The 27114-nt window shown below is 35.9% G+C and overlaps 1 protein-coding gene across 4 annotated transcripts in view; it reads right to left on the bottom strand.

The window, feature by feature from the left end:
- GSTCD (glutathione S-transferase C-terminal domain containing) overlaps window positions 1-27114 on the bottom strand; it is a 46192-nt gene that overhangs the window by 16020 nt on the left and 3058 nt on the right. For all 4 annotated transcript variants that reach the window (XM_058838620.1, XM_058838618.1, XM_058838619.1 and 1 more), the window contains exons 2-5: window positions 25907-26338; window positions 24239-24700; window positions 20585-20839; window positions 19795-19888 (exon numbers count right to left, since the gene is read on the bottom strand). In XM_058838620.1, coding sequence (XP_058694603.1) covers window positions 19795-19888; window positions 20585-20839; window positions 24239-24700; window positions 25907-26317 — 1222 coding nt within the window. In that variant the 5' untranslated portion in view covers window positions 26318-26338. The remainder of the gene's footprint in view (window positions 1-19794; window positions 19889-20584; window positions 20840-24238; window positions 24701-25906; window positions 26339-27114) is intronic.

The raw sequence follows: 27114 nt of genomic DNA, 5'->3' as shown, positions 1-27114 counted from the left end.
ATTCTCTTGATCTTGTTGCTTTACCAAGACTTCAGTCCCTGGGTATAGCCAAAAGGAACTTGTAGGAGGAAAAGTATATGCTTTCTGGCTCTGCAGAGAATCTCACAGAGTTACAATGTGCTACAAAAACAGAGGGACCAGAGACCTGTGAATACCTCCAGGAAAACTAAATGCTCACACCTTTTAAAAAGGCACATCCACAACAACTTGTGGCTGGTGTGGGTGGGGGTTTTTCACTGTTTGTCCCAGTGCTGCACTCCACATGTACACAGCATACGTACAGTTCAGCTTCCTCACAGGCCTTCTCCAGGTTCTGTGATGGAAACAAAAAAGCCAAACAGTGCTTTTAGCACCAAACAGAATTATTTTGTACTTATAAAGAGAGATCATAATAATTCTTGTAGGTTTTTTAATGTACACGGTCATGAGTGGAGCCCTCAGAGTGCAACTCGCTTCTTCTCTCTAACCGGTACAAATTCCTTTGCAAAGACTAAAAGATATGCTTTATTATATGTGTCACCAAGAGACAACATTTACCAACCTTTTATCTTTCCCCAAATTTATATTATAATATTAAAAGAATCACAAGGTACTACAGGAAGCTTGCTCACCAAACAATCTCAAGAGAAAACCTAGTGTAAAGCAGAATAGCACCTATGGTAATTGCTTGCTTCCTGACTCCATTAACACAGATGACTCACAACAACCTATCTTTATTTAAGTTCTCAATGAAATAGAAGTCTATTATAACACAACTGAACTGATGCGTTTGTTTACAAAGGCTAAAACATTTATTCAATCAGATACAAGATCAGATAGCTTAGGGTTATTATTGACTCATTTGCTCTTTCTTTACATTTGAAAATTGCTGTTCTGATCTCTCTTATAACACAGTGGATATGAAAATACCAATTTCCTCTTAAAACATTTTTCTGATTTAATTTTAGAAATAATGGAGTTGGGGCAAATTTTAAAATACCCAAACCATCTAGTTCAAATTGTGTAAGTATTTCCTTACTTTTGCATCAGAGTTTTAATCCATTAGTCCTATCACGAAATATACCACTGTATCACACACACTGCAAAAACACCCAGCAACACTAACCAAAGGGCTGTGCTTTTATTACTGTCCTCCAGACCTCACCTCCTCCCATTTTTACATTCTCTCTCCATTCACTCTTGGAGAATTAAAATATGAGCTAGAGATTGAGTGAAAACATTGTTTTATAGATGAGGTTGCAATGCAGAAAACCTAATTTTCCTTTCTTTTTAATACTTACTTTTTATGGAATAGCTTGTTTTATAATATGCCTGTTTGAAGCAGAAGCAAACATATCCTGAAGGCCAGAGTGTATTTTTATGAATAAAAGCAATCAGCAGTCACATTTATCCACACAGTTCATATGTAGGTGGTTGGGGGTTTTTTTGTTGTTCTTTTTTCTACCCTGACTGGATGTTTATCAAAACATATTCTGGAACTATGAGGTTTGGAAACACCCCACATGCCATTACTAGTTGGTAAAAGGGCATGTAATGTTTACTTTTTTAAGAGGTAACAGGCACATATGCCAACTCTGCAGCTTCACACATTTCCAAAATCAGCAATCTCTATTAAATGAAGAAAATTGCTATAAAGTTATCTGGACATAGTTGGAATGTCTATTTACTATCTCCTATCAGAGCACTGCATTAATTTAGTTCATCCCAACAATTAGATTTTCAGGAAAGTTTTGTTTTTAAAATAACCTCTGAGAAGCTTGGTACTAACAAACGGCTTAATAAAGGCCAACATTTTTTGCCTGGAGCCTCCTTACAGCTGAGAACACATGGCTACTCTGCACTTGGCATCTCAGAAGGCATCAGTCTCCATCTGCAAAGACCAGACTTCAAACACTTGCATTTTCCTGAGAAGCCTCAGAGAATAAGCAGCGTTCCTAAAGTTACTCATTTGCACATAGTGTAAAAATGGCCTTAGCATTCACTGGGTTGGGAGAAAACAAACAAACAAACAAAACCTCCTAGACATTACAAATTAAGCCTATAAACTACTGCTGTGGAGAATGTACAGCATACACTTTGAATCAAAAGGTAAGGACAGAAAAGAAAATCCCAGAGGCCATATTATATAAAGTTTTTTATGATGAAATGTGATGATGTTTTAGCTACAGTCAAGGGAGTAGGAGAAGAGAATGCTACAATGCATGATTTGAAATATATTGGGCAATAATCAAAAGGACAGAAAAGACAACTGCACTCCACAAGAGCATTTTATAGGGATTTTTTAAATAGGAGTCCCTCCTGATGTAACTAGCCAATCTGCTCTTTATTAAGGCAAGCTGTGCAAAATAGTTTTATCACTTCAGGCATAAAACCCTCCTGCATCTCACATACACTATCTTGGTGTAGTCTAAAAAGGTCAGACAGCTATGAAAACTGACCCTTGACAACCTAAGCAGGAGCTTGGCCTGCTTTCTTTGTTTTTTTGGTTTTTTTCTTTTGCATGAAAGTATTTTAAGCAAGAAAAGAGTAAGGCACCTTTAAAAACCATAAAGACATACAGATACTAGTAAAAAGAAATCAAAATTAATGTTGAGGTCCTCCAGAATGTAACTATGTTTTACTTCAAAAAGATTTGTTGTTTGGTTTTTCCCAATTGCTTATCTTCGAAACATTTCTTCTAAATATTCAGCAAAAAACAAACTAGAAAACAAATACCTAACACAATGTTAACACATTAATCTACTATGTATGCTATTTTTAAACTATTTTGTACTAGATTATGAAGCCTCTATATGTACTTAGATTAATGAGTGCTATCCACAGTATTATGTATTTGCTAGCCATGCTCTTCCAAGTTTTTCACATTATAATATTGCCAACAGCAATCTTCAGAAAAATCATGTGTCAGCACCTTTCCCAAAACATTAGATTAGTTCCAAAGTTCTCAGCTCCTACACATTTGAGCTAATTAACAATGTCTGTTTACCCTTCTTCTCATTCTGAAGCCTTTAAGATTCATACTTTTGAGCTATTTTTCTAGAATCCCAAAGATTAGGAAATTGTCTTGTTTTAAAATGTCATGACAGAATTATGGGCAGAAAAAAAAGACCCTGAAATCATCCTTGTTTCACTTATTTGCACATGTATTCATATACTGCCTCACTTCCACTCTTCTTTCTTCACCTTTCTGCATTACCTTCACTCCTTTTAGGGTCAAGACTCCACCAAGTCAGCTATTTTGCCTGTATCTTATGCTCCTTAGGTGCCCAAACCCACCTATCACTTACGGCAAAGTGTTTAAGATGTGAGGAAGAAAGCACAGCAATGCAAAATTTAAAGAGTGAAAGATGATAAAACATTTGGAGAAGAATAAAGGAAAGGGAAAAGCAGCCTCTGCTGTACCAGATGTGGGAAAAAGGCTCTAACCCCAAAAGGAGTGCTGCTCTACCTACGCACAATATTACACCGAATGTCAGCAACATCCGGGTTTGGGAGGCAGGGGTTGCTCACTGTCCGCAAAATATCTTCAAATGAAGATGTCACTGCCTGCCAAGGAAACCAGAATCAAATGTTTTGTTTACTTCTCACAAGCCTAATGTACTGATTAACAGCTACTGCCTTGCTGAGAAAGGGGGATTGAAGTCAGTTCTCACCGGGGTCTAAGAGTGCTTGTCCTTGTAAAAACAGGAGAGCTCCGTCCCCAGCAGGAACCAGAGACAGCTGCTGCTGAGGTCAGAGCGAGGGCCAGAAGCCCCTGCCATTCACACTCACAGCTGGCAAGCAGCAGCTCGCCTGCAGGGGACCAGCTCTCAGCAGTTAAGAAGCAGTAGGAACAGAGATTTCCCTTTCTGAGCTCCTTTTGCTGAATTGTTTATAACTGATTGTTAAGGAAAAAGGAAGGACTGAATTACCTCTGTACAGGAAGTCGTGAATTGCACAGAATTAAAGGAAAGTCTGAAAGACCCCTTCTGATATATTATATACACACCAACTCATTGATTCCCATCACCACTCCTAATTACAAAAAAAAATTACATATTAGCTATATTAATAATTTGGATGGTTCCTGTCTTTGATTTGCTTATCAATAAGAGTGAGAGAGCCTGAAATAATAAACCAAAACCAAAAAAAGCTGCTTGGAAGAAATGCTTCATTTGGCCCTTATGTGTCAAGCAATTGGACAACTGGCTGCAGGACAAACAGCAGGACTTTCAGGTTAACTTTACACATTATGCCTGTTCACTTTACAAAGATGAATGGCTGAAAGAATTCCTCCAGAACATTCTGAAGAAAAGGAATTTCATCCTTGAAATTTCACCTTGAATTTCAGTCATTATCAAAATTAAATCCCACGCTGCAAAGATTTGATGACTGACATTTCAATATGCAAATAACATCATTTCACAATGGCTGTATCTAACTTCCAAAGGCATCTAAGTTGCACATAGAAAGACCAAGGTTATCCACATTTATCCATGCTCTAAATTCCATCTGCTCTACACACTGCAATTATTATAGCACTTATAGCTTGATCCTGTATAAATCTGGAGTTTATGAAAATTTTAAGAAATTCAATCAAATTTGCTGTATGAAATGAGTGTCTTTGGTATTCATGTGGTTTATGTTAGCTAAAAGGGCTGAAAAAACATTCAAGAGTTCAGAGGAAATATAGGACTTACAGAACTCCATCATAAGGTTTTAATTCAGTAATAGTAACTGCTTGACCACTCAACTTTTTCCTTTCATTTCTTTTTTCTCTAATTAACTTTTGAAGCAAAGCTGGGGCAGAGGGGAATCAAAATGAACTGCAGTTTAGATAGCAAACAATTATTTTCTTTGAATACATAGCTAAGTAGGATGTTTTCTATACAATTTAAGTGAGTCACCAGCTTTGGATAAGTGCTCTTTTAATCTCTGATGTTGAACATCAGTATCTGCTTGTGCCAGGTTACCAGTTTATCACTGTAAATGCTGATGATCAACATTAAAGTTTGTTTAACCTCCATAGTTGCATTGGAATAAATAAACTTTTGCCATTAGTAGTTCATATGACAGATTTTAGCAAAGCAAACAAACAACCACCACTAACAAAACATTTCAATCAGCACTTCTCTTCCCACAGTCTTTTCCCTCCAGTGCTTTCTTGGGCTATGAAGGCACAATGAGAGTTGCTGAGATGGCAGTCCCTCAGCCATATTTAAGAGCCTGCTACAGAATCCCGGCTGTGCAGCCGTGCAGGTAGCACACCGCAGCCAACTACAGTTACTAGATTGTCTTTAACATGTCTGTGGTGCTCTTAATAATCAGTCTGGGTTGAAACCAACATGTATCTCAGCATTCTTGCTTGGAGAAGCTCTGTAACTACCTAGAAAGAACCAGACCACTCGCTAATCAAGACTGGCATTTTTTCACTATTACAGAAAAAACCCCAGGCTTTGTAACAAATGTTATCCTAAAGACAACCAGTCCATTGGTACTCCCACCACCTTTACAGTTGTAACAGATATTTATCCACACTAACAGAATCAGGGCATTTTGCAGAACACTTCTGTTTCAAGTGCTCCTTTTCATTGCTGTCAGTAATCCAAACCACCCATTCAAATCCTGCCAAGTTAGGTAAAGCACAAATTTACTATAATCAGCACAAACAAATTACATAAACCAATTAAGTAAACAGAATAAATATCCACTCCTTTCCTTTTAATATATAAAAATATGGGTGTGGTCATCTGGATCATATTACATGCAATAATCACCCATTACCAACTAATGCTACTTTACTGCACACTTTACATCACAAAAGATTGTGAAATTAAAGAATCCTGCCATGAACAGGAATACTTCACAACAAGTCAAAAACATGCAACATGAACACAGTAACATTTTATATCAAGTTTAGAAGATGAAAATGAAATAAAATTTCAAAGTGTTTTAATGCATTTCTGAAGTACTACACACTAAAAAAAAAGGGCAAATTACTTTCAAATAACACAGAACTATCAGCTCATGCTACATAACACATCACAAATACATTCCCATAAGGTTTTCAGAGCATGTATTATAAAATACAAGTTAAGAGACAAGTTGATTATATAAATTCAAAAGCTGCCTATGATGGAATTTATTTTATTTTTTTTTAATTCTGGCTAATCCAATGTAAGGTAACCTCAGAAACACTGATAAAAAGCTAGTTGTGTACACAATTCTCCACTGCTCACGTACATGCTTGACAAAAGAACAGAAGAGGGTGTTCTGTTACTATAAGGAATAAAAGTACCCAAGCTTGAAAATACTGTCACAGGTTAACACATTTTCCTGAAATCCAAAGCAGAGGCAAAAGTGAGTTTCCAAGACAACAAATACATGAAATTGGCACTTGTTGACCAATCAATTGTTCTAATAATAAAAGGCTCCTTTTTCTTGTGTCTTAAGCAGCTTTGTGCCAGGTGGCCTTTTGTATTATTCTTACATAGTTTATGAAAGCAAATAATCAAGAAAACCCATAAATCCCTTCAACCATCTTTGAAACAGAGACCTGGATTTAAATAGGAAAAAAAAGTTAATGAAACTGTGGGCACCAGCCCAGTACTGCACTCCAGTTCCCCAGGCTTTGCAAGTCGGAGCATTAGGACACAAAGTCATGACTTCATTTGGCCTTTCCACAGCGAGCGACTCAGAGCAGCCAGCTGCAGACAAGGAGCAGCACTTTCTGCATTACACATCACTTCTGCTTACTCTACAAACTACCAGCATACTTAAGGGCACCTAACTAAACAGAAAGGTCATCCATAAACTTATCTCCCGCACAAAAATTCTATACTAATCAGCTTAGACAAGAAAATGTACAATAGTATTCTCTTCCTCTTCATGTCCTCATTTTGTTACTTTATGATATGTGAACAAAATTAGACAGTTTTGAGGGGATGGAGAGAGACAGAAAACTGTGCAGCATGAAACAAAGTCAATTCACACAGCTTTCTGTAAATTGAAGCCAACAGAAATGAAAAATTATGAACTCTTTTCCAAGAGAAATTAATCAGCTCTGTCAACTAAACAAAGACTCAGACTAAAGAAATATCCGTCTTCAGAAACTTAAAACGGAAAATATATCTCCCACTAACTGCCAGAAGGCATGTTCATGAAACATCTGCCTTAATGAAAAAATACACAATTAAACATGGACTTATAAACCTAAGATATTCAAACAATGATTTGTAGCATGTTGTGCAGCAAATGGGCTTTGACACAAAGTTTATGTGCTAATATAACGTCAAAGGAGCCAAAAGCTGGAAAACAAACAAAAAAAAAAAACCCAGCACAAAAAGTCATTACAGCTATGTTTTTTTGGATAAGACCTCTGGAGGCCCTACTGCCCTTCTAGTGCAAATCTCAGAACTCTTTCCTTCACCATCATCAAATGTGGATAGAGTTGTGGTACTGGAGGTCATACAGACACATTTACTCTGTCATCATCTTTTAATGCTGATGCAGAAATTGATCTAATAGGTCACTGAGTATCTGCTGCTACAGACCCTGCCATCACCTAATAAATTGTAAGGGGGGATGTCTAGCACTGAAACAAATGAATAGTTTGTAGACTTTACAGCAGTACCTGTCAAAGAAATGCCTCAGTAGTGCATCTGCTAGGCAGTGCCTCAGCAAGCAGCTCTTATAAAATCTGTTCTAAAATATATAAGCATACATTTCTGATAAATGGCTATAGGAACGCTTCTCATCATTTATAAATGTGGACATGCTAAAATTACTATGTAAGGAGGAAAATAAAACCTCTGTACTGCAAGGATTGTCTGGTATATTTGAACAAATTTGGCCTGTCACATGTACACACACAAACTGGGCTTAAGCAAATGCATACAAAGCTCAGACAGCAACAGAGTCGCCTTCTTCAGAGCAGGGCTAATAGCTTGCATATTCTGTTACCCTACTGTCCTAAGTCTTCCTATTAACAAACTCTACATGGAAGAATCTACAAGATTCCTACTTCACCCCATTCTACATACAGTGTACTCGCTGACAGCCAACATTCCTTCTCTGGACTTAGAACTGCGCACAGAATTGAGAAGGAAAGATCCCAGTAACACTGGTCTCAAGGAAATCAAAGCTCCCCTAAGTAGGTGAAAGGAACTGAGAAACACAGGGATCCTCCACCTCCCTTTGAGAGCAGGGCACATCCACACTCCTGTTTGGAGCTCTGAGACAGATGTTATGCAGATGCTCGAGCTCTTATGTACCCAGAGAGCAAAGGAAGCATTTGGAGAAGAGTAAGGTAATGGAGTATGGATGTTGCATGCAAATTCTCCTCAAGCCAAAGGCACAAAACCATTCTGACAGTAAATAACACACAGCACAAAGCCTAACCCACAGTGAACAGGGTCATCAGTCAAACCAGCGTTATACAAATAAAATCCTTAAAATGTGTGTTACTGCTTTAAGAGTGGGATTATTTTGAGGCAATTTGCTGAGATTATTTTACTGAGATTAAACCGCTTCTGGTGTAAACCAAGCTGAGAAGACCCAAAGCCATAACAAGCATATCTATACTAAAAATTATATTGCAATGACATGGAAAAGTGTTTACTACAATGGGAGAAAAAAAGACTATATGGGACTACAGAAGTATCCTTAACTGAGTACTCAGTAATTTTAAAAGGTATTTTTCATTCAAAAAACCATGAAAACCTGAGCTGCTAAATAGTAATCACAACCTCCATTGTGTACCTGCATGATGGGAAATATTGGCAGAAAAATGCAAGATAGTCTACAGGCACTGAAATTTGAGGATGGAAGAGAATCAATGGTTTTCCATCCAATTCCCCCCTTAAGTACAAAGGAATTCAAGACCCTTTGATAAATCAAAGTCTGTAAAGCCCATTTCTTCTCTTGTACTGCAGCTTTATACAAAAATATAATAACAAAATATGCTTCTAATTTTACTCATGCAGCAGCCACTGGATGTTTTACAAATGGACAACAGACCACATTCTATCAGATTGGATTTCTCCATAAAGCTGTTCTGAGTTAATAACTAAAATATTACATTGCTATGGTTTTTCTTTTAATTAATTAATTATTACTGAAAATACTTCAGAAAAAATTAGTTGAGCACTGTGCTCTGTCCCTCTCTGACACACAACAAAATTAAGTGAAATATAAAATTCATGCAGCAGAGAGCACTCACCTATGTACCATATTTGTGATACAAAACTGAAAGAAATAACTATTCTTAATGCTTATTTCTTCAGCACTGTGTATACTGCACAGTAGCAAATCTGAGTAACCTTAATGAACAACATAAAATTAAAAAGCTGTGATTCTACTGAAGCTCTTATTGCTCAGTTTTTGCATGACCTCAGCAGGGCTAATTCAACTCTGAAACAAAGTACACATATGGTCGCGGTGAGGAAGAGTAAGCTCTATGAGCCACTGCAAAAATTAAATTCAGTAAATAAAAACAAAGTCAAAAGGAAGTTTCCTGATATCTGTTTACCTAGCTTAAGAAACAGTCAGTTTCTAAGCAACTATTTCCATATTTATTAAAATTATCAACAGCTTATTCAAAAAAAGCTCTACATTCATAAAGAGTCTTGAACTAGATTATGAGATACTACCTAATTATTCAAGATTAATTTATCCTTGCAGGACTTTCAGGAAAAAATATACCACAAAATCTGCTCACATTTCCCACACCACAATCATGAACAAGCATGTCCACCTAAACCTACAGGCTTTGAATGTGACACAAACACAGGCAAAGTACAATATACAAGCAACTGCAATGTTTTCCAGAAAGTTACTCCTGTCATTTCCAGTCCCACTGTTTGTCATTGCAACAACCTTATCAACCTTATCTTTATATAAAATTTCTGACCTTGGGACTCAAAAAGGAGTTCAACATTGATAATCTCTTCCATTTGTTCTACTTGCTCCCTACAAGTGAAAATCAGCTGTGACTATGATCTTCATGCCACAGTTAAAAACATACAGAGGTACAAAATGCATGTACTAACCACAAAAAAAATTAAAAGCTGGGGAATTGGGGGACACAAACACAGAAGGAACAAGCTAACCTTTGTTCACAAAACAACTAAGATCCAAAATGTCAAGAAAGCTTGACTGAAGGTATGATTTATTCTCTGCACTACGTTTTACCTAACATCATCCAAATAAGTTACAGACAGCTTATAATGCCAATATACGTCAAGGGAGATCACAAGTGGGCCAAAGCATCCGGTAACACGCACAGGCAGAGGAATGGCAAATACGTGCTGCAGATAAGATGGAAAATAATCCATTTGGCAGACGTTTTTGAGCAGCATAGAACAGAGGATTAAAAAGTGTTCTGTCTCAGTTCAGGTTGGGTTTTTTGGGGGTTTGTTTTGTTTTCAGAAAAGCAGATTATTTTAATGAAGAAATCATTTCCAGTCTTTCAAAAATGATGAGAGGATACTGAAGAAATAATGCTTCAGAAAAAGTGTACAGTAGCAGACTGTGCTCAAAAAAATATATATTATAGAACACAGGGACACTAATGATTTTGAAAGATGGCTACATATCCTTTTATGTTGGCTTTCATAATCATATTCCTCAACATCCAGCATTAGCACACATAGAAAAGCTATACTTTATGGGTAAAAAACCAAATTAGCTACAAGAATAAATTCAAAAACTGCTCAAGAGTAACATCCTTTCTTAACCCTTGATTTTAAAAGTTACATAGAAAAAAAAAAAAAGCCCTCCTGGTTACAAGACTTTTCACATTACTTGCTTACAGTTTTGTATTTCCATTACAAGGAAAGTGAAGCACATCCATAAACCTAAATATTTTAAAGGATGTCATAAATATCCTACAATAAAATTTTATAATATACTTGTGTCCTACTACTACTGAAACAAAAATGAAGGTTCCTCCCATGACAAAGCATTGATTCAACATCACTCTGGGAACTCAAATAACACTTCTAATTCCACCTCCCTAGGCCCAACTTTTTTTAAGAAACATTTAACTTGCTCTGAGACAGCTTTTATTTAGCCACCATGGTCTCTTACTGCATTGTTGTTAAGCCAAGCCAGGTTTCAGGTGTCCTTTCAGGACTAGCACAGCATTAGCCAGGTACAAGTTCCAAACTGTGTACTAATTTGTCACAGTTACAGCAGCATGCCAATGTCTAATCCAGATCAGACTTCTATTGCGAAGAAATCTGACAATGAGACCATTGCTTGTGAATCTGAGGTGCTACAGGAATACAAACAACAGGAAAGTCCCTGGTCTTTGAACTCTCCAGACCAATAGATAACTATTACAATAAGAAAGCTTGAACTTAAATTTTTCAGCAGTCATATGACAGTAATTCTGCCTGTTACTGTTGAAAAGGTTTAAAGAATATAAGTAAATAAATAAAAACTAAATAAGTCAAAAAAGCCCAAATCATCAAATTAAAATACTACAAATACTAGAAATGTATCCACATTAATGTTGAATTTGTCGTTAAAGTCCACAAAATTTACCTTGTGCAGAAAGTCTGATAACCTACCTAATTTTTTCAAAATTAGTTACTACTTCTAAACAAAGATTAAACTACATCCTTTTCCCTATATGAGAGGAAAAATGAGCTACAAACATCAAACCCCTAGTTACATTGTTGAAACATGCATTTTGAGATCAGGCAACATATATAAACCTACCTTCTGTTGACAATAAAGAAACATAAGATTTAGATAGATAGATACATCAAATCTCAAGCAAAATATAGCCATTACTATCATAAGACACAATAGAAATATGAGGCATGATTCAAGACATTATATTTATAAATTGACTTATTTCTTGCACAAAACTAGCAAATATTGTGCAAGTAAAAGCACTGTGTGGTTTGCGAAAGACACTGGTTAATTAAATCTCCCTGAACTTGTACCAAAATGCATGACCCCATCCAGGATGCAACATCAAATTCTAGCTTATAGCAGTCCTTATGCTTATGCAGTGAAATGCACCAATATTTCTCCCTGTCTCAAGTGATGAAGGACAGGGAAAGAAAACTAGTTTCCATATGCAGCCTTGAACATTATGTATCCAGCCTAAAACCATTTACAACCTCAGCTGACATTCAGTGCAGCCTTAAAGATATCAGGTACAAAGTTTAGGACAGCAAGGAGTGTTTGTATAAAACAACAAAGTTTAAGAGTCCATTTCTACTTTTGTCCAGCATACTCTGGTTCCTAACAAACAAAATTTTGCAGAAAATATGCAATGCAACCAAGAGCCAAGGTAAAAACTTTGTCCAGTTGAGCCTCATGAAAGCACTCGGAACAGTTTATACTGCTAAAAAGTATCTTAGACTTTGAGGTGGGGAGGATGTTCTTTTGTTTCTTATTTCTTGTCACTAAAAACACAAGAACACATGGAAGATCTGCAAGCAGGACATTCAAGAGCATTTAAGCAGATTTAAGAGCCCTTCACCAATCAAATACACCAGAAAATTCCAGGGAAAGTGTGCTGATGGAATCACTGCATGAATGATACCTCAATTGGTCTACTCACACTACTTACATGAGCCATTTAAACACCAACACTAAGACCAACAACTCCATGACAGACCTGCATAACTTTTAAAGCACAAGCTGAAATACAAGCACCATATCTCTCTCCATTATCTCTGGATGCTTAGATCAATATTCCACACTAGGAGGGGACAAATTTTATTGCTTCAGATTAGGTTTGACTCACTTTAATATTGAGATTATTCTCCAGTTCTTCTACACTTAGAAAATTATTTTACAAACAGATGAACTTCCTATTTGCCTTTGCTCTTTGATACTTTAAAAGCTTCTAAAGGATATGAACTCCTTTTGATACTGCAATGGTAAGATGCCAGAAATTTGACATGAGACATGAGCCAAAAATTAACTTTTCAGAAGCATTTCCAAACCATCTGGAGAAGAAGCAAAATAATTAATACCACCTTCAATAAAACACTAAACATGCAGTAGCCTGGCCTTTCCTTTGTGTAATTAAAAGTTTTGAAAGCCTCAAACTACTCAGAACAGATCATGAATAATTCAAAATAATTTTACCTTTTTTTTTAAACACTATTAGGTTTGGGGTTTTTTTACTTAAACACAGCAGTACTGATTCCTTGAAATTGCTGATTAGAACTTTAAATGAACAACTGTGCATAAAAACTCACCTTCAGGAAAAGCCAAAATCAATGTAAAACTGTATCCAAATCAAGTAATGCATTCATGGTTCTTTACACAAATATCCAAAACCAATGAAAGTGCAGATGAAAGCCATAAGAAACTCCAAGAGACAGAAAAATTCCTCTTTAACTCACACATTGTCACAGCTGATTTATGGTTTACGGTTATGAGGTACAAATTTTGTACCTCAACTCTGCAACATAGCAAGACGAGGAGAGAGAAGAAGGTATCCGCAGCCCCTCGCACACTGCTCACCTTTGAGCACAAACATTATGTTCAAGGTACATCTTCTGTGCACGAGCCCATTGTACTGCTGGGAAGAAATATCCTGTGATTCATCAACTCCTTACAAAATGTCAATGAGGAGCTCCCAGAAATTCACTTATGCTGCACAAAACTTGACAATACCTTGGTAATGATTCTGATGTTACAATGAGGCGGCTCTACACTTGCAATGTATAAAATCCTGACACTGGAAAATAAGTTGTTCAAAACATGTTTGCCTACGTTTTGGAAACTGTTTAGTTTAATAACCACAAAATAAACCTCCATTTTATTTATTATGATAATCTATGAATGCACATAAAATCTGGGCTGTCACAGACTCTGGAAGATACCAGTAGCCTTAGAAATAACAACTTAAGGATATTAAATACTAAGTAGGAGAGATTAATAGGGTTTCAGTAATCAGGTAAAATCAAAACTGCAAATTAAGAACACAGGTTGAGTTATTTATTCACAAATAATCTACAGATAATCTAATGGGTTCTCCAAAGATCATGACAAAAAAAAAAATAAAAATTAAATCATCTATGAAGTATTTCAACTTCCAGCAAGCCCTACTTTCCCCCCAAAGAAACAACAAATAATGTTTTTAAAGGACTTAGCCCCAGAACAAAATATGAGTCTCAATAAACTTGAGTGAGAACATCATTAAAATTATTTTGATGTGTTTGCACTATTTTGTTACTAAGAAAGAGAAGAAGACTCACTTGGGCTCAGTTTCATTTGCTTTCTAGGCTGTAGTCCTCTCTGTGCATAAGCACAGAGACTACACTTTCCTTCTCATACTTAGTGAATCTGCTTTATGTTTTTACAGCCTCAGCAATTATTGCTTTCAGGTGTACTCCGACACAATGAATATGTCAACTCTTAAATTATCAACTCTAATTCAAAGAGGGGGAAAAAAATGTTTTAAATCACTTTTTACAACAGGTGGTCCCAAATTTTGAGACTAGAGATTACTGAGTTGAAAACTGCACCATAAAAAGCATCTTTCTCTAGGATAACACCTTAGTCCAGGGCACAGCTCCATCCATCCAGGTACAGCTCCATATCCAAAGAGATTGTGCTGCCCTCCTGTGGTCCGTGAAGATTTTAAGCCCCAGAAGTCACACACTGAGCAGAGAAAAACTCTGATTCTGCTCTTCAAAGACAGATTGTATAGCTCAACACTATACTTCAAAGAAAGTAAAAAAGCTGAAGTGCTGTTGCAGGGGTATCAAAGGTCTCCTGATGCCTCTGCCTGAAAGGACTGCTCAGGTTTTGTAAAGGAAACACAGGACAGCCATGCTAAAACTCAGCTGTCCCTCAGTCACAATGTGTAGAAAACTGCAACATGCCACAGTTTGCAAAAATACTGCAAAGACAGGTGAAAACCCATAAGTTTAAATCCTTCTGTTGATTATTACCTTACACAGGTAAGTGAATTATGAATCCCCACACTCCAGGATATGGCAAATGAGTGACACAAAAGAGCTAAAGGACACAAGCTGTACACCCTACCATTGCTGTATCTGGGATATAAGTCTAATAACAAAACTTACAGAACAATCTTCAAATAAGCAGTGAAGACATTTTACAGCAAGAAGTATCAGAATACTGAAGCAGATGAAATATCCCTTTTAAAGTCAAGACTGGTGCTACAGAAAATAAATTTAAATTTTACAGTAACTGGAAATACTAAGACATTAGTATATCGTGAAAAAAGTTTATGAAGAGAAATGTTAACAACAATTTAACATTTTATCCAACAGTATATCTAGACTATTTGGAGACAGAAAAGTGTTAACTCCTCCTCTTCCTCCTAAATCTTTCTAATTAATACAAATATGATAATTATATCATCACTGCCTTCTCTATGAAGTGACACATTGTAGCACAGCATGACTCCTAAATACACCTTATTGATCATTAAAGGATATTAATTTCTATATTTCTATTCTCCAAATATACCTCTGATAATGATTTTGAGCCATATTCAAAACAAAATGTCTTTTTGAATCATATTAATCATCTGCATATTTGCTGGACATTGTTCCAAACCATAACTGCTAGAATTAATTCCCCCCCAATAGTAATCTTCCACAAAAAATGACCTGCACCTCCATGCTGTGGAGTACTTAGTACAAACGTAACCTCTAAACCTCTGGTTTAAGAGATGAATATGTAACTTTGGGGCTCTCTATCCCATGAATAAGGAACATAGAAATATAAAAGGGAAAAGGAAACTAGCAAACTCTACTACGATATGAAGAGTAAAAGACTAAATAGTTTAAATTAAACAAAGGGCAGAGTTACATAGAAGGTTACTTAACATTTATTAAAGATTTCTGATTAAGCGATGAAAAATTTGCTTAACAACCTTGTTAAAGAATAGCTGCTAGGCACCTATGACTTAATGTTTTTGGCGTTTATGCCCTTTCACATGTCTAAGCACTTCAGAGAAAAAAGAGAAAAAACAACTCACAGTCTAATGAATAGAACTACTTTTTCTATCTAGGGCAAATCACACTCAAATTCTACACAAGTAAAGTCAGTTTAGGCCACTGACTGTCAAGTGCAGACATTTTGTCAAAGTTCATTGTGGATTAATCAAGAACATGCTTCAACCATCAGAACCAAGACGACTGTGAATTTACAAAAACAAATCATTATGAATTGTCTTCAGTGCTCAAGCCATAAATTTGTAAAACATTTCAACTGGCATACTGTGGTATTTAATTTTAATTCTTTAGCATACTCAGTAAACAAACACAAACCACAACAGGACTAAAAAAAGCATGCACTGAACTTTATGTACAGTACTCTACAAAACAAATCTCTCTAAACCCTAATAAACTCTCCATTAACAAGGACATGTGAACTGTAAAAATCATACCTCCAGGAATTAGACCTCATCAAAATTTTGTTGTAGGGGATATTCAATATGGAGCATTAAGGCATCAGTAATTCTCTGAGGGCTTACACTTACTCCACAAAGCAAGGCACTGAAACAAAGGTGACACTTCCCAGTATCACTATCAGCCATATGAAAGTCCATCAATCACACCCATCACAACAGGATTTTAGAGAGCAGGCCAAACACCAAGGAGAATGTGTCCTCACTGAATCAAAATGCAGCTGTCAGAACTTCATACCATTTTCTCTAGTATGATTTTTAATAAGATACACTAGCAACTCTTGTTTTTTCTTTGCAGATTTTGAATATTTCAGAGGCTGTAGGCATGTCATTTAGATCAAAACATCACTTAAGAAAATGCGACAGACTTCAAGCAAACATAAATATACTGAACTTGTATTCCTTGTAATGCATATGCATTGATTTCATGAGGCATGGAAATCAGCTATGTTTACAAAGAGTATTCATTTTAGCAAATCATTGTGCCTAAAAATCATTACTACACACTGATTTAACTTTAACATATAATAGCTTTGCCTTCTGTCTCCAAATAGGCATTAAAGAAACATAAAATAATTAATTCCCTTCCCTGGTTTTGCTTGGTAACCCAAGACAAACACAAAATAAAAAGAAAGGAAGGAAGGAAGGGAGAGCACAGTAACAGTGGGAACAGCGTACATTGTCATCCATGAGTTACCTGGTTCGGTGACATGCCTAAGTTGTTACTTCCAGTTAAACTTGAAGAATTTTCTTTGTCTAAAAATTAGTAATTGCTTTCAAACTTCCCTGAAAATTGTCCTCAGGCCAACTATGCAATGTTATATCCCTGAACAGTCAAAAGACCCTAAGAAGTCACATATGAAATACAAAGTTTTGGAAGAATGCCCTTTTTAAGGTAAGCCAGTAAAAGAATACATACCAATGTTGCCTATATTACAAAAATGAGCATTTTTGCTCTTTGTTACTGAAAATTATTTACTTCCCAAGCATGTATCAAGAATAGGAGGCAACCTGGTTGTATTGCCATCACAGGTTTTCCAGATATTGAACTGCAAAATATAATGCACACATAAATGTGGTTTAAACTTATTTAAATGAGTACAGCAAAATTGTAACTTTAAGGAGAAGTTAATGAGAAGCAGCTTCAGTTGAGTTTCCCTTGGATTGTTACACCCATGTGGCTTGCAGGCAAAGAGCTCTCTGATATGGAAAAATCAGCTGAGGAAGAAGGATGAGTTCCTGCTTCAAGATGCCTGAGACACTGAAATAGGCTAAAACACTATTAAAAAGAATCTTCAAAGTCCTTCAAAAAGTTCTGACAGGCTTGAAAGGGAAATAGAGAACTTAAAAGTGTTTCTTTCAACTCTTTTTGTTTTACAGAATAAATGACTGTCTGGATTTAATTTTAAAAATACAGTTGCTTTTAACTTTTAAAGTAAAATACACAATTTTGCATCTTTTGATTAGCAAAAGTTTTCATCAAATGTCAGATTCCCTAAACCATCTTTGATTTTTAAGCATAATGTATTCTTAATTCAAAAAGCATTTTTCAAGTCAAAATATTCAAAAGGTAATACCAATATAAAAAGCAGAACAAAATAAGAGTGACCTAGCCTCACAAAAAAACTCCAGAAACAACCTGGATATATTGACTAAAGTCTGACAATTTCAAATCAAATAACTCTGCATCTAATACACCATTTATTCCACAATTAAAATATTATTCAGTTCGATGAGCAATTACAAACAACTTTAACATGGACACAAAGTCACAAACTTCTATATTGGTTAGAAGATAATTGCATTATTAAGTGCTGTTTCTTTTATTAAAACTAATTTTGTTTATGATGAGGGTTAGAATTTTCAAAATTTTCTTCTTTCTCTGTTGAGAGGCCAGACTACATTAAAGCATCTTTTATTTAATAACAGTTCTGGAAGCTGAAGCTAACACTGATCTTTCAGGATTGTTGTTTGGTAGCCACCAAGACTTTAATCAAAACATCAGTTAATTCCACAGAACTGGAAAACTATGCTCTATATTATTGTTCTAGCACATGTTATTCAAAGGTACTTAAGTTTCAAAGACATTTCTAAATTACGAATGCAAGCATTGCTTTACTCTGTAAGTAAAAACTGTCTCATGCATACTGACATCACACTGAAATGATGTTTCATTTCAGATGAAACACCACAAATAAAGCACTTCTTTTAAGTTCTTTTACTTCCTGTTTAACAAGAATTTCAACTCGCAAGAAAAGTAGTAAGCATTTGTAAGACTGTAGGTCAGTTACCTCTCATTCTTGAATTTCACAGTTGAATTTAAAAAGTTAATAAGTTAAAAAGCTGTTTTAAAGGAAAAAACAATCCTTGTTTTAAAAAATCTCTTTTTCTGTTTGTTTCACAGTGAACACAATGTTTGATGAAAGAATGTGACAGCACCAAAGCCTTCTATCTCCATATATCCTCAGAGTAATAAAACAGCAACAAGGGTTATCACTGTCCAACCCCACATTCACACACTTTCCCCCACCCTTTAATGTGCTTTGGATGAGCCTAAAGGAAGCACCTCTAATCAAATCCAGCCAAGCTGGTCTTAATATCCACAAAGCCTTTGCAGCAAGTAGGAAATGAACCTGAAGACTATGAATCCATTCACACACAGGACCAGGAACACAACCAAAGACTCCATGATTGACTGAAGTTCCAAAAAGGAATAAAATCCCTTTTCTAATGCCGCCTAATAAAACCAGAGAAGATGTTGCATTTCTTTGCTGGTCACAAATGAAATATAATCTCCTCTTTTCCAAACCTCACATATAATCAGCAGCAGCACAGTACTTCCATTCAACAGTCTTATTTCAACAAGCTCCTCTTTTCAACATTTTCAGCCTCTGCCTTGCTAGGAAAAAAATTAAAACATTTCCTATGATGACATACATCAGTACAGGGAAATAATCACATGATATATCTCATTTTTCTTCTGTCTCACATTGTGACCACCTACACTTTCATGTTCTGACCTGCCATCCTCTTTTTACTATCTGTACACACTAACAACCACAGTAACTTTATTCCTATGCAAGGTATCTATGGATGCCTTTACTTCTATGGAAAACTCAACAAAGCCTGAGCTTGGTTAGGATTTTTGGATTATGTCAACTGCTGACTGAAATTAAGGCCAATCTTTTGCCCCCAATTTGCCCATCAGCTGCTGATGACCTGAGGGAAGTTACATCACTATGTGTCACAGACTGGATTTTACTACAGATTTTAAATTGCTTACCTGTCTCAGCTCTGAAGCATAACTGCAAACTGGCATATTTTCTTATGAAATAGTTAAGTAGCTTCACCAGAAGAAGATCCTGTTAAATACACACAGACATACAAGTCCTCACCTTCCCCAGGACTGACTGCAGATGGAAGACTGGTCCAGTCTAGAGTCCAGTTGGGGCATGGATGAGGAGAAAACTTTGCTTCAATTCCATTTTCCTACATGAAAGGAGGAAAAAAATAAATTAAGACCCATTACCCACCTAAGATGGTATCAAAATTCTCACTAAATTTAATGGCATCAGATCAAACTGCAACACTGTCAGTCCAAGCAAAACTGAACAGGCAGATGACTACACTATACAACATTCAAATTATGTATTTCTCTCATTCTCACAAAAAAGCCCTGCTAATTTTTTTAGGAAATGCTGTCCGCTTCTATGCAAAAAATATTGGATTATGGTACATGATGGACAGTTTTCTTTAACAAAACTCATTAGGGGTCCCAGATATTCAAAGCTTTAATCAAATAGCAAAAAAAAAAAAAAAACAACAAAACCGATTGAAAAGGTTGGATAACGAAGCCAAACATAAAAGCAACAGTTTTTTGTCATTCTTTATATAAATATCTTTTAAAGAGAAATACAATATTGCAATTCAAACAAAAAGTTACTTTGATTATTCAGAATTATTGATAGGGCTCCAGCAGTCCTACCTTTGCGCAATTCCTGAATCAATCAAATATCAGAAGAGAAGAAAAAAACAGAATAACTTCTAAGTCAATGCATATCAGATTTAAGACAAAAAAAAGGTATGAAACTGTTCAAGGCTGTCGGAATTAGGTCGTACAATTCTAATAAATTCTACCTACTCAAAATCAAGCAAATACATTCATAAAAATAACCCATTAATCACCATTAATTTAGTCATGGTTGGCCTTGGACCACCTATAAAATGGCTTTCTTCATTATCCTCTTCCAACTCATCAGGAACTGAAGCAGAGTCCTGTAGCTGTTCCCCAGGAGCAGACATCAGCTCTGGAAGCTGGAGAAGCTCCATGTTGCATTTGCCAGCAGCTTTCTTTACTCCAGGTACCTCTTGAACTCTTCGATACCAATTGGATATCAGCGGCAAGTTTACCAGATTTTTGCCTTGTTTCTTGCTGGAAACCTGTAATAATAAAATAAGAAGGTTAGAGGCTACTGTAAATTTCTTGCTACAAGCCACCAAAAGACATTAACTACAGGAGTGAGCTCAGCTCTATGCTGAGCACATGCACTCACAGCATGATGGCAATACAAAAATCAGCTGGTTCAGAGCTCCAGGTGGAATTGCCAGTTGGCTGTTTAGACTTTATCTGTAATTCCCATTTGCTAAATAGGATGAAAAGGTTTACATGAGCCATTTTAATCATAATTTCAGTCAGTAACAGGAAAACTCCATATAACTAATACTCTTAAATATTTCTGATTTCTTAACAAATATTTGCTATTTCCTAACACAGGAATGGTTAGTTTTGGTTGGTTGTTAGACAAAAAAAATAAACCCAATGCAGAAATTTGCAATGAATACTGAACTCTAAGCATGACATTATGGTACCTGAATGGTCTTCCCCACAAGTACCCCTTAAAAGCTCATCCACCAACAGCTGTTTTCCTGGGAACTACAAGCCTGAAATACCTTAGAATATGTAGTAAAAGGCATACATTACCCCTGGTCTTTACTCTAGTCTTTGCATTACATCTGTGGCTTTTTTTTTTTAATTAGTACTGAATATTTTTTTTTAATTGTGTATTACTTTTTAGAATCTTAAGTTCATATTTTTATACAATAACGGTAACTAGTATATTTCTTCTCTGAACTAAGTGTATGTGATTATGAATCAAGGTGGCCTCCAATAGAAACTAGTATTTTAAGTGTAAAAAATAAAATGAAAACATTTATTGAGTAAGAATATGCTGCACATATTAAAAAAAATATACCCAAATCACTTTTTAAGATGAAGCCTAGCTACTTTTTAAAAGGATGCATTTGATTAAATTAAATAACTTTTGTTTAGATTTCCAAATGTTCTAAGACAATGGAGATAGTCCTCTTGCAGGAGAGGCTGTGAAATATCCTTAGAGACACTCAAAATATGACTGGACACAGTCCTGGGCAACTGGCACTAGCTGACCCTGCCCTGAGCAGGGTGGTTAGACAAGATGAGCTCCAGATGTGACTTCCAACCTCAATTATTCCAACTTCAACTATTCTGTGAGCAGTTGTAAATATCCTGTGAATGCTGTGCCTGCTTTAAATAGAAGATTAAAAATCATGATGACAGGAATAGGCAGAAAAAGCCATGCAAAACCAACATTCTTCCCCGGATCTGTCCGCAGTGTGGAACTAGAAATTGGTAAAGAACACTTTCGACACAAAATTTCCACCAGCTCTCCTGCATGCTGTGTTTATAATATGCTTTGGGTAATCACAAGTAATTAACAATAGCTAAAGGAGCAAAAGAAGGATGAACTGTGTAACTTTACTATCCAATTTAATATCCTAACAGTAACACAGGCAGAAACACATTAATTCAGTTAAGGAAGAAGTCTTTTGGAAAGCAATTCTAAGAAGCACTGTTACATTTGTTATCAAGTGTTCTAAATTGTATTTAAAAAAGTGAATAGTGTTTTTTTCCCAGATGAGGAACTGAGCTTTTGTTATACTTCTATTAATTTTCAACAGTTACAACTAATAGAAAGCACAACAAAGGTAACTTCAGAATGATAACAGCAGTGAAATGAGGTAATGAAAAACAACCCTTCAGCTTCATTATCTTACTTTTGGTAATTATAATTACAATCAACTAGTCAGGTCTCCTCATATTTATAGGATGATATTTTCCAGACACATACTCACTTAAGACTTCATTATTATTCACATCCTTAATTCAAAGTAGAACTGGAATTGCAACTGCAGTGATTATTTTTTAAACACAATCCAGGGAGTACAGTTATACAAGTGACAAATAACACATTAATACAGAATTAAACTCTGGGACTTCCATCAACAAGAGCAGTTTCAACTCACTACCTGCAAGAAGCTTTCAGATGCAACTTTTTCAATTTTGATGAGGACTGTAGGCATCAAGGTATAATTGCTTAGAAAATGATCATTCACCAGAGAACTGAAATAAACAAACATCCCAGAGCTCTTGTAAATTAGGTAATAATGCAACTGAAAGCCAGGTTTTCAGGGCCATCCTTGATGTGAGCTAACACAAGTGTACTGTAAAATACCTAGTTCATGAGCTGCAGAACACCAGGGCTCTAGGGTAACATACAAAAAGTCAACAAATACAAAAATTCTCAGCTGCTCACAGTACATCCACAGAGTGATTCCAACTACATTGCTGAAATCAATTAAGCATCTGATGCAAAAATCTCATGCCTAGCACCAGTAAATATTACTCAAAAAAGCAGTGCTCTTATATTAAAAAGGTCTTGGAAAAATAAAAGCTGAAATACGTTAAAGTTTTTTAAATAGTAAGAAAGCATTTTGTCTTAATACTTTAGTATCATCCATACAGAAGTTGCTGTTCACCTCCAATTATGTGATTTGCAAAACAAACAAAGCAGATGTGAATTAAGAAGCATTTCTGTAAAATGACTCATCTCAATTCAAAGGCAGCATATTGCTATCATCATACAGAAATCCATTGAGGATGATGATACTGCTTAAAGAAGTTATAATGTGGACATTTGTCACATTATGAATATTTGATAGTCATTATCTTGATTTTCGAGATTGTTATCCTCAATGTTACTAACAGCATCTTCACCAGGAATTCCATTTGTTTTCAAACACCGTAAGGGAAATTTGGCAAACCAACTTGCAAAATCAAAATGCAAATGCTCCTGGAACAGACACCAGCTAAGCCATAAATCTCATGGAATAACTGCAGGAATACTGGAAGGAAGCAATTGTATCATTGTATCATTGTATCATTTTTGTTACATTTTGTATCATTTATACCTGTATACATGTATATGTATATATTTATATCATATTATTTTGTATCATTTTACTGTGATGGGAAATAAAGACATAGCTGTCATTTCCTTAAATCTCCCCTGTGTATCTATCCTCATAAAACCAAGTACACAGATTGTGCTGAGCAAGACTCTTGCATGGTCTTGCCACAGAAGTTTTTCCCACTGTAGAATTAGTCTTTAAGTTGAGCTCAAGTCATTTGTACCAGTATTTTTAAATTATTATTTTGTGGGCAAATTGGTGCCAAAATATTTCAGTATAATATTTTAACAGTTAACAGTGTTTACTAACCATTGATATGCTCTGTATCTACAAGTAATTTTAGTGACCTCACCAATCCCTGGTTTTTGTGTTTGTACAAAAACAAGACAAATCTCTGATTTTGGGTTAAGGTCACATTGTAAACACCACAATATGTTTCAAATTAACATATTTAACATAAATTTGTTTAAGATAAACATAATTAGCAACTTTTAGGCTCTGAAAAAACATACACGTAACACCAGTTAATATTTGCAGAATCTGTCAGCTTACCAAGAACTGATGGATGCATGGCAAAAGCACTAGGTCTGCCACAGTAAAATAAAGTCCTTCTGCAAAAACATGGTCCAAGAGTGGAAGGTCAGAGGTTTTTGTTCTCCTGATGTGAGGGGCCTCCCTGCTGATTGCATCCGGTGCTTCCTGGGCAAGTAGTTTAGAGAAAGCAACGCTCAGTTCCAAACTTGGGGGTGGATGTTCATGGACTTCCCCTGGTTTTAATTCCTCTGCTGCTTCTTCACCAAGCACAGGCACTGCAGCCTTGGTACCTGCCCTCTGCTGTTGAAGTTTCTGCCTTCGAATTTTGTCATCGTTATGTACTCGGACAGGCTCTCCAAGCTTCCTTTCCAACAGCAAAATGTCAGGAGGAATAGCCTGGCAGTTCTCAGGAGAGGCCGTCAAAAATCTTTCAACAGCCAGAGGTATGCTGATCTCACAGAGTCTGGTCCACTGGCTAACCTGCACAATAAATTTACGTAATTAGTGTCTCTACAGAAATAAAAACAAAATCCAGAATAACTTTTGGTTACTTTTGGTTACTCAGTCACTTCAAGCAAAGGAATTCCAGCTTTAAATACACTCTTTGTTAACCTTAGAAACTCAAATATTTCTGTATTGCTTTTACAAAGCAGAGCTAGGAAGCTAAATTTTATATATAACAGAACAGTTATCCAGTACAGCATGTTTTTATTTCCTTACTATTGACATAAAATTAGGGTGGCTATGTAACTCCTAAGAAACAAAGCTGTGATCTGAGTTGAAGGCACAGCAATCAATGGCAAGCATGGAAATAGCAATCATGCCTGGGTGGAGTTCAGCCTCCTGAGAGGCTTGAGGAAGGCAAGTCTAGATGGATGAGCTGCCAGATGAGTACACTGCTACCTGACAAATGGGCTGACATCTCAACTCAAAGGGTAGTGTTGGTTAATAGTTCACTCTACCTGAAGGCCAGTTAGGAGTGGAAATCTTTAAGGGTATATGCTGAGACCTATTCCATTTCATCATCTTTACCTGGAGGGGGGAGATGGAATACACTCCCACCAAGGATGACAGGGAATTGAGAAGAGCAGACAACAAATTCCCAACAAACTCCAAGGTAGAGTTGTTATTCACACGAGCCTGCACAGACTAGAGAATGAACTGAGAGAACTGATGTGAAACTCAGAATAATCCACACCTAGGAGGGAATTATCAGCCAGAATGGTACAGGTTAGGGACTGACCACCTGGCCAGGTATCCATTCTGCTAAAAAGACACTGGACAACCTGGTGAGAATAAGCTAAACAAAAGCCACCTTGACAGTGAAGGCTAAAAATATATAGTGCTTTTCAAATCAAAATTAGCAAGAAATTAGGTATTACTTAGTTTACTTCAAACTTTATAATGCATTTATACTTCTAGACATGAAACAAAGATCTGACCTACTTTTTAACATTAAGGTCCTTTTTGTGCTGCTAAAAAGTAGTATCTTCAAAAATAATTATTTTTCATCTTTGTGCCAAAATACAGGTATTCCTCTATAGAGAAAATAGCATTTTCTAAGCAAATTAAGTTTTTTACTAAAAGAACTTACTTGACATCAATATTAACAGCCTACTTCAGAGTATTTAATACTTATTAAAAAACCAATCAGCGTATCCAAGAGAGAGAGAGAGACACACTCACTTCAGCACAGGCTTTTAAGCAGGTCTTCTTAAAGCCCAGGAGTTCCAAAAGATCCTTTTTAGATGGATCTGCCTCGAATGTTTTCTGTATTATATGTCTTAAGACCACAGAAAGCCCAGCTCGGCAGAATTTGTCATCTTTCACGACAACAGCAGGTAAACTGCAGCTCTGCACAACCACTGGCAGCTGACATCTGGAGATTAAATGGACCTCAAGATCACCAGCGAGGTTTTTTGTCACACACTGATCACCCACATCTTCGCCAGTCGGCACTAAAAAAACTTTAAATAATTTGCAGTCACAGTAGGATAGCAAAAACAGTGAGATAGATGTATGAAGAGGAAAGATACTATCTCTGTACTGATGAGAAAAAGCCAAATATAAATGTTCTTCAGCAACATTATCTTTCATCTTCTTCCTGAGATGAAGTTCCTGAAATAGAAATCAGAGTATGACATCCATAAAAGAATACAGAATTTAAAAAAAAAAAAATAAAAAAAATTAAATCACTGGTTCTTCCACTATCTGCTCCAACTGATTTGAACATAAGATACTACTGAAGACCTGCCTGAATAATTGGCAGGCCCTTTTTTGAGAGAAAAGAATGGTTTCACATCTAGACTGTCTCTTTCCATACAAGATCATGGATAGGAAAATGATCTCTCTAAATTTTTTTTAACATTTTAGTATATTTCTGACATCAAACAAAACCTAAGGAAAATGTTTCATTTTCAATTTTTAAGTGCATAAGCATTTTAGAGCAAGGTTTTTTTGGTTTTTTTTACATTAAAATCTTCCAGAATATTAACCATGCATTATTATAAAAAAAAACAATACCTGAGCACATATCTACAAAAATCAGCTCCCAAACACAACCATCTGTCTTTCTGTAACTGCTAAAAGGCAGGTATTTATAAATTAATAAATCAAGTTATAAAATTTATATCAATTATATTTATAAATTAATAAATTAATAATTAAATTTATAGCAGGTATTTAAGCCGTGGGAAGTAATATTGGTTTCTGTATTAAAAATTAATCTAGAGTTGGGTGAGAGAATAAAATAAGCAAATAAACATTCACCTCATGATACTACGTGAACACCTCAAACACATAACTACTTTAAAGCAGTCGAATTCTACAGTAGCAGAGCTGTAATATCTTCTCAGTATATTAAAAGCTCAAAATAATTTTCCTTACAGTGGGTT

Source organism: Poecile atricapillus, chromosome 4 (genome assembly GCF_030490865.1).
Source record: "Poecile atricapillus isolate bPoeAtr1 chromosome 4, bPoeAtr1.hap1, whole genome shotgun sequence".
Lineage (NCBI taxonomy): Eukaryota > Metazoa > Chordata > Aves > Passeriformes > Paridae > Poecile > Poecile atricapillus.
Note: the sequence above shows the minus strand (reverse complement) of the source record. Positions and strands in the feature narration are given on the sequence as shown.